General features: G+C 42.3%; 1 protein-coding gene across 1 annotated transcript; it reads left to right on the top strand.

Moving 5' to 3' along the window:
• The first annotated feature begins 2,960 nt into the window (after positions 1 to 2,960).
• On the top strand, positions 2,961 to 8,940 carry TMEM100 (transmembrane protein 100). The gene is made up of 3 exons (XM_081805249.1): positions 2,961 to 3,046; positions 6,043 to 6,186; positions 7,613 to 8,940. The coding sequence occupies exon 3, from the start codon at positions 7,679 to 7,681 to the stop codon at positions 8,081 to 8,083; it is 405 nt and encodes a 134-aa protein (XP_081661375.1). The 5' UTR covers positions 2,961 to 3,046; positions 6,043 to 6,186; positions 7,613 to 7,678; the 3' UTR covers positions 8,084 to 8,940.
• Positions 8,941 to 9,159: the final 219 nt, after the last annotated feature.

The raw sequence follows: 9,159 nt of genomic DNA, 5'->3' as shown, positions 1-9,159 counted from the left end.
ATAACCTTACAGTTCCCTCTCCCTTGATCACCTCTCCCACAGAAAATTCACTGCCAAGTTCTGCTGATTCTGTCTATTATGGTGTCTTTAGACCTGCCCACATTTCCTAATATCAGGCCCCTAGGACCTTTCACCTGGACAATCACAGAGATTTTCTAACTGGTGTCCCAGTCATACTCTCTGACTTCCCACAAGTAGCCAGGCTACTTGTGATAATGCAGAGAGCTGACCATGCCATTCTGCTCAAAAAACACATTGTTCTCAGAATACAGTCCCAACTTGACATTGAGGCCATAATCTCACCATAAACCCTTTCCAGTCTTATTCGGACTGCTCTCTGTCTGTCCCAGATGCTCTACAAGTCAACCACACAGGCTACTCCAAGCTCTCGGCGAGGACTCACACTTTTCTGAGCTATGTTTATATGCATCCTTCCACCTAGACTCACCTTCTCTCCTTCCCTACTTATAATACTCTCAATGTCTGCCTGCCATCAAGCGTTCCCCTCCCACTCATGCCAGGCTGACTTATTTTTGCCTGGGCTTCCTATAGCAGCTTGTTATCCCCTCTAGTAAAAAGGTTACTCACATAGGTTGCTTTGTGGCTTTCCTGTCCTAGGCTATGAGCTCACTGAGAGCAGAGACCATGCTTTATTTACTAGATTGTACCTTCTCAACTAGAACATTAAACAAATCCCTGGCACCTGAGAAGAGTATAGTAAATACCAGTGGAACTTAAATGTTCGTGAAAGCACAGGAATGGCCTGGGTGACATCTGAAATGTCCCTACTGCCGTGGCATCTGGCAAGACTCCACTGGTACTAGGGTGTGTCTCAAACCTCCCCAGATCTGCTTAGTAAGAGGACAGCTCAATTTCAAAACCCAGATGCATATGAGGCAACACACATGGTTTCATCATCCTAGAAGCAATAGGTACGCCTTCTCAAAACGCTTTTCCAAAACTAAACCTAGTGAGACTATGTCATCCTGAACCCAAGAAAACGGGACTTCCTCTCAAGTTAGGAAGAGACACGCAACCTCATAAATACTACACAACAGTCTTCTCAGCACAACACAGGAGAAAGCAGCACTTGGGCTTGAATCCTGGTTCACCTCTCTCCCTAGTAGTAGCCCAATTTGCTATAACTCTTTACCTTCGAGGTTCCTCATCTTAGGGCTCGAAAGAATAATAATACATAAATACAAAGGATTATGCAAGATACATGGTGATGTATCAGGAACACAGCAGTTTCAAAATATATTCAGATTTTGTTTTTGTTTTTTTATATTCAGATTTTGAAACAAGAAAATCATTTCTCATCTGAGGCTGGAGTGCCCATTAGGTCTTGTTGAAGTGAGAGGTGATTTACTCAGCCCTCCCTAAGGTTCCACTGTGTCATTTGATTTAGCAACTCTGTTTTTTTATGTTTATATGATCATTCGTAGTTACTCAGAACAAAATGGGTAAGAGAATGGTGACCAGGATGTGTATCTAAAAGATGTATGTTTTCCTTTTTATACTCACGTGGACTTCATGAGTTTCTGGTAGCTGGAAATTGACCAGCAAATAGTAAAATATATATTTATATCTAAGGCATACCCATTGTTCCTCTTGGTGCTATCAGATCTCTCTATTTAATGTCCTAGGGCTCAAAGAAAAGTGCCTGGGGGTGGGGAGTGGTGTGGGGGAAAGCAGTAATAACATGACCTGTTATCCAAAATGAACACACAAGCACAGATCACTTTCCAAAATGTTAGTGATTTCAGAACATAAATGCAGACACACCCTTAAAAGAAGCATTGGAAAGGAGAAAAACTGGCCAGCTTCCCAAATCTCACTGAATCCAACTGGACTGGGTGATGACCCAGATCAAAGGCATGCAGTGATTGGACGGAGTGCCGGAAGGAACTGGCATCTTCAGAGCTGCTGGAAATTAGCCAACTGAACCACACCAAGCAAAGGCAAACTGAAAGCAAATATGGGCGAGTAATTGAATACACGTGGGGGTGCTCTTCACAAAATGCAAAGTTTGTGTGTTCCCAAAGGAGCAATTTCCAGGTCTTCAACAGCATAAAGTCAATGGCAAAATCAAAATGCGCCCCCTTTCCAGCCCAGAGACTGAACCTTGCCTTCTATCAAAGGGAAAGGGGCGAAATCTCCTCTTTGTCATCACCATCTTCCCTGCCCTCCTCCACTTCTGTATCCCCTGCCCCTAAATAGCTTTGTTTCTAATCTCATTTCTGAGTGAAATAAGATTTTTTCAAATTTGGGGAAATTCTCTCCAGACTAGCAAGCTCTGCTGTTTATGATGCCTTTGGTGGGAATGTTACATGTTGCAGGGTGGTTTCAATTTCCCAGCACCAGACTGATGTTGAAGCCTGGAAATTAGGTGCTGATTAGGAGTTCAGTTCCTCAGAGATGTGATTTTCCAGTAAACCATCATTTCCATGGTGCCTTGCCATCCTCTGATGAAGAGCGCAGAAAAGACCACTACTGTCTGGGACTTTAGGGAAAGGGTCCACACAAGAAACCACATGCCATTTTCACCATGAATCCTCCTCTTCAATTACTCCTCTTCTTACATGCATATTAGGATGAAAGAGATTAGTTTACACCCCACTCCCCATGCCCACATACCTCCCGAACCCCACACCCGCCTGGAAGTATAGAACAAAGATGACAAATTCTTTTCTGCAGGTTCCAAGTAGGACAGAGGAGTATCAGGATGGGGGCTTTGGGTAGGGAACATCTTGAAAATGAAAGCCTGAATGAGGCTATAAAAAGAGTAAAACAAAGCAGGACATTCTTTTCAAACTTGATTCCCTTTTTAAAAATATGGATAACATTCTCATACAGGGAAACCGAACAAAATGCAGCGGCACTTAAAGGATTTCCTCTCTCCAAGTTTTCTCCGGCCCCTTAATTGTGTTTAAGCCTTGTTGAGTACTTTGTTTACAGTCCCTAGTGTGGTGATTTGCATCCCCCCTCTCTGGGTTGCTGTTGGCCGAGGCGGGCAGCTGTCTCAGTCGGATTCTGGCTGGGAAAGGTAAGAATCTTTGCCTTGCTTTTTGAAAGATCTGGGAAAAAATGTTGAATGCCTACAGAGGGGTAATATGGGGTGGTGGGGGGCATTGACTTAATTCACGCACTGGAAGCTTTCTGAAAAGTTCCCCAAACTTAAAAGAATCTCCTGGAGCCATGTGTTTTAAAAAGAACCAGAAAGATTTCTTCTCCCTTCTGAAAGGCTTGCAGAAAGAAGACTGGTTGCATTGTGGATAAGATTCTGCATTTGGGGGCAGGTGTCCCTTAAGGAATTCCCAAGGAGGTTTAGTATCTTATAGGCACAGAGTGGAAGCAGGTAAAAATATTCAAAGACATCAGCACTGATCACTAGGAATTCTCCCTGCATTTCAACTTGAAGAGATAAAAGTCAGTTGAAACTGTGTGTGTCCGTGAGTACAATGATTGGTGCCTATTCTTCGTATACAACTTCTGTGTTATCCCAAAGCTTTCTTCGTCTTTGTATTTATCAATACAAATCATTGGTTGTCTACTTAGAGTCTGAAGATGTGCATCTGTGTATCTAGGCATATGCACACTCTCTGTGAAGAATTAGGGTGAATGAGATGCTTGGAGCCTGGAAAGGCTGAAGAATGCTTTGGTGTTACAAGTAATGACAGACTTGCCCCCGTTCCCAGCACACAGATACACTCACTGTCCCTTATTACAGATTCAGTCAAGGGCTCACTGCGGAAAAATGGTGCCTCTGGTTTCTCTCTGGTGAAAGTTGGATTCATTACCTTTGATTTTGGTAATAGGGGACTATGATATTCAACAGGGTAAGGTGATATTGAGAGCTTCAGTGGGTTTACTGGATTATTTTGGGGGGAAAGAGACCTATGCTAGGAGATGGAGAGGAACTGTGCCCAAAGTCCACACATTGCAGATGGGAGGGATTGATGCTCTTATAAGGAGCGTCCCCAAAGCCTCCAGTGTATGTAGCCAGCAGCCTCCGTATCACCATCTTCCCAGGGCAGTGTTGGCAAGTGCTGAAATGCCCTGGTCCTAAGCATCCCTTATCTTTGACACCAGCATTTCTCCTGGATGATGGCTCTATCTCTTGTGGCCCCACATTTTAAAAGTACAAGGATGGCAGCTAGGAGGACTTTGTAGCTGGGTTGTACCTGGTTGGCCAGGTACTCAGGGTTCTCAGCATGCTGGTCTCCCCTTACTTGGTGAAGTCAGGCCTCAGGGACTTTTCAACTTTTTTTTTTTTTTTTTGCGATGAAGAAGCCCTCTCTCTGACTTCCATTCTAGAAAAAAGGACTTCTGTTCCCTCCCCCTTTATGATAAAATCATCAAAGTATTTTTACTAGATGCAGAAGGCTATCTTAGAACAGAAGGGAGATGCCTAGGAACATCCAAGCGCTGCACCAATAGTTAAAGAAATCTAACAACCCCAAGAGGAAGAAGGGAACAAATCTCTTCCGAGATCTAATTCACATTTGTAGATTCGCCATATTAATTAAAAAGAAATTATTAAAACTTGTAGAGATTCGGGCGCCTGGGTGGCTCAGTTGGTTAAGCGACTGCCTTCGGCTCAGGTCATGATCCTGGAGTCACAGGATCGAGTCCCGCATCCGGCTCCCTGCTCGGCAGGGGGTCTGCTTCTCCCTCTGACCCTACCCCCTCTCATGCTCTCTCTCTCTCTCATTCTCTCTCTCAAATAAATAAATAAAATCTTTAAAAAAAAAAAAACTTGTAGAGATTAAAATATAGAGGATGGATAACATTTAGCTACGGAAGTATAGGGGTGAGCTTTTAATAGTGTCCCAGTACTATCTCATTTTTCTCTTAAAAAGGCAATCTAGGGCTTTAAAATTTCCAATAGCTTATCTTAAAAAAAAGTATAAATCTGTAAGGCCACTTGGGGAATGGGCAGATACAAACCTTTAACTTTATTGTTTGAGAGTGTGATGTATCAAGCCATGTCTACTTGAATGTTTAAAATATCTTTCTCCTAAAAGTGGGCCAAGGAGCAGCAGATTGGCATCAGCCAGGAGCTTGTTACAGACCTACTAAATCAGATTCTACAGTTAACGAGCTCTCCACATGATTTATGTGCCCATTAAAGACTGGGGTTCAAAATAAGGGTTTCTTTCTTTCTGTGTGACCTTTGTGAGATTATTTAAACCCTCCAAGCCTCATTTATAAACTATTTATAAACTCATTTGTAAACTAGTGAGAATTAGTGTTAATGCATGCAGACTGTATGTCACATCCATAGTAGATCCTCTCTGTACATGACAGCGATGATGGTGATAATAATTTCCGCATTGCCAAAAGTACTCACCTCCTAGCACGAGAAGTGATCGTGTTTAAATCAAGATGATTGGTTTCTCCCTCAACCACAGCATTTGCATCCCCCACCCTCATTCCTAAGTGAATTAATATCAAACAAGGGAGGTTTTAAGCTTCACATGGCCCCACACACATATAAATAAAGAATACTGGGGAAGCCTAGGAACGTGGATTTTTGCAGGCTTACAGGCTGAATTCAGCTGCCCCATGACTTCACAGCTGTTCCTGCTGCCCTAAAGAGTCTGTCCCTTCGGCTCTGTCCCCTCAGCTGGGTCTGCAGAGCTGACTCGGGGATTTTCTTATGAAAATGCCTGTTGGGTGGGAGGAAGATCTGGAGGTTAGCTGGGGAAAAAATGAGTAATGCAAAGCCGTCTACTTAGTAAATGCTGCAAGAGAAATAAAAGTAAAAGCTGGCTCCTGTCTCTGGGGACTCTAGAATGATTCTGACTTATCATGTCACTGAGCAGAGTTGGGGGAAGCCAAAACTCGAAATCTGCTGGCAAGGAAGAGAACGAAGGAAAAAAAAATGACAGGGAGGGGCAATCCAGAGGGGGAGGAAATAAAAAGAGAGAGAGGGAAAGACAAGCGTCATTTAGGAACAGAGGTAGAGCAAAAGAAGGAACTCCAGGATCTGAAACCAACCATACAGCACAGTATTTTTCTATCTTTTCTTTTCCCCAGAGGAGATTCTTGTCCTGTCATTTTATTGACAGACGTGCTATTACAGGCTCTTTTCGCAGAAGTTGACCGAAGAAGCTCAAGCGCTGCTGATTCTTCCCTCCCAAGTTCAGTGGCTCCCCTGATAATGGATTGCTTTTCTCGGAGGTATGTGTGTGTCGTTTGGGGACAGATCTTCATTTGCAAGTTAGCTTATGCCTCAGCTTTGGGGGAAGACTTTTTTTTGCTTTCAGACATAATCTCAAATATCCTTTTACTGGCCTAGTAATGATACTAGGGTATCATTGGACAGCAGTGATTAATTTTGGTGACTAAAAATTACAGGCAGACAGGCAGTTCTAATATTTAGCTTCATTGCACAGGGAGTGATATGCTGATTTGGGCTTGAATTTGTTTTCAGTGGATGCTTCATTCGTTCAAAGTATTAATCTCATTGAAGTAGTCTCAAGAATCTTCCTCTAAATTTCTTCAGTGACTGCAATTGCTCGATCCTTTAGCTGCTCTGTCGCTTCTCAGAGACAAAAGAGAATGACTTAACATGTCTGAACAGCAGACAAGAGCATTCACTGATTTCTCCTAGGCAGCATTTCAACCAGACGCTTTTGACCAAGAGTTTCAGATTTTGTCCTGAAGTGTTCCGGTTCAAAATATCCAGAAAGGTATATCGCAGCAAGGGCATGGGAAAATAAAGAAAGTCTAAAACTTTGCTGAAAATCTAGCATGCTTATTTTTTAATACATGTCATGGTCCGCATAGTGTTGAAATTCCTTGTTGAGTTCCATGGAAAATTTTGAATTGACAGCTCGTTACTCTAAGAGTTAATCTTACTTTAATGTAAGAAATTACAAAATCATATCCTACAAAACTGAATCCCCCCCCCCGCAACTTTTCCTTTTTCAAATGGATTGGAAGGTATAGCCCCATTTCAGATCACAAATCCTGGTCTTATTGCCGCTGAATTTTTGCTGACCTGCAACCCCACCGCAGTCCCAGGACACATGTTGCACTGTTAAATAGTTACAACAATAAAGACCTGCTGACGGTCATCTGCTATAGGAGAACCTCGTTCGCACACTGTCTGCTGGTCTTGACACTGATTTGGTGGGCAGTGAATGAGTGATAGTTTGGAATGCATGTTATGCCTGAAAACATTGGCAGAGTCTAAGTTGCTATGAGTTTTGGAATGAACCGTGCAAAGGATTGTTTATAGTGTATTCTCCCTATGAAGGAGGCTGTCTTTTGGATTAGGATTGAGACTTTTCAGTGCGTTTAGAGGAATGAGAAGCAATAGACAGAGCGGAAAGCCTTGTAAAACATTTGTAGATCGTCAGGGTATATTAAGCACTGTAAAGTGCTTCCTGCTTTTTATATCTTCCCTTTTTTTATGGCTATCACTTTATCTTGCTTTTTGCAAAGAGAACACAAACAATCAGGGGAAAAAATATGAAAGTTGATTTTCACATGCATCTGTGTCTCCTAGAAAAGACCCCAGAGATGTTTCCCCAGCTCTTCACTTCTTACTTACAGAGCTCACTCTGATGCATTTACCTGATATGTTCTGTCTCCTCCACAGCTTCCACCCTGGAGAGAACCCCCAGGTCTAGTCTGTGAACCCAGCTAGGAAACATCACTAGTAAAAATGACTGAAGAGCCCATAAAGGAGATCCTGAGAACCCCAACATCTTCCAAGCCTGTGACAATGGAGAAGAGCCCCAACACCGAAGTGGTGGTCACCACAGTCCCCTTGGTCAGTGAGATTCAGTTGACAGCTGCTACAGGGGGTGCTGAGCTCTCCTGTTACCGCTGCATCATCCCCTTTGCTGTGGTGGTCCTCATCGCTGGAATAGTGGTCACTGCTGTGGCTTACAGCTTCAATTCCCATGGCTCCATCATCTCCATCTTGGGTCTAGTCCTCCTGTCATCTGGACTTTTTTTGTTAGCTTCCAGTGCCCTATGCTGGAAGGTGAGGCAGAGGAGCAAGAAAGCCAAGAGACGGGAGAGTCAGACGGCTCTTGTGGCGAATCAGAGAAGCTTGTTTGCTTAGGACTGAATCCCCAATGGGATATGTGGCCTGAAAACTTTCTCTCAGTGTGTCATCCAATTCACCCAGAACTAGAGTGGGAGAGAATGAACGGTGCAGTGGGAGAGAATGAACGGTGCAGTGGGAGAGAATGAATGGTGCATTGGGAGAGAATGAATGGTGCATTGCAGGAGACCAGAGGGATGGGGGTGAATTGAGTGTGGGAGGGTAGAGGGGGTTCTGTTTTATGAAGAACCTACTTGTGTCTTCTTTAATGACAAACTTAACTCTAAGGGCTATTTCTGAGACTGAAAAATCAGCTTTTTCTCTGTATTAGACATTTGAGGGGTCATGGGAGGTGCACAGCATTAGACAATGTTCAGTTCACCTTGGAAAGTAGCCAAGGAAAGATGAGAAAATAAATAGTCAGATAGTTCTGGCACACCAGCGACCTGCCTCAAAAAAAAAGAAAGAAAGAAAAAGAAAAACCCACACTTTAAAGAAGTTGTATCATAAAAAAATATTCTGCCAAGAGTCTAAATCACCTCAGACTTTGCATCCTTCTATGAAATTCTGTGATAATTTTTTTAATAAGCTGATTCTCTGGCATCTATTTTTTTTTTTTTTGCTTTCAATAACTCATCACTGGTGGTACTTTTTCTTAAAGAAAAACTAATATTTTTTATGTTTTAACATTGGACAGTTTTAGATGATTTTAATGAGTCAAGTTAAAAGGTAAAAGATGTAGCTACTAAATGACATGGGGGGGTTAAATTAATATTAAAATAATCCAACCTAGCACTTTTGACGATTTTTATATAAAGTTTAATGTACATTTCATTCAAAATAATAAATACTTATTGCTGCTGAAATTTCTTAAATGCTTGTTGCTGTTGTAGTTATGTTTACTGCAGTTCCAAATTGCCCATCTTCCCCTGCCTCGTTGGCAATGTCTCAAATGTATTTCTCTCGAATGGGCATGTTGCTTCTCCCTAACTTGTCTAAAAGATTTTTATTTTTTATTATACCATTCTTTTTTTTTTAAAGATTTTATTTATTTATTTGACAGAGAGAGACACAGTGAGAGTGGGAACACAAGC

The sequence above is a fragment of the Leptonychotes weddellii genome, chromosome 15 (assembly GCF_054177405.1).
Source record: "Leptonychotes weddellii isolate Sample4059 chromosome 15, ASM5417740v2, whole genome shotgun sequence".
NCBI lineage: Eukaryota > Metazoa > Chordata > Mammalia > Carnivora > Phocidae > Leptonychotes > Leptonychotes weddellii.
The sequence above is the reverse complement of the archived record's forward strand: the minus strand, read 5'-3'. Positions and strand labels throughout refer to the sequence as shown.

Excerpts from the sequence above, each read along its gene's own strand:
- TMEM100 (XM_081805249.1), top strand. The coding sequence starts at position 7,679 with ATGACTGAAGAGCCCATAAAGGAGATCCTGAGAACCCCAACATCTTCC.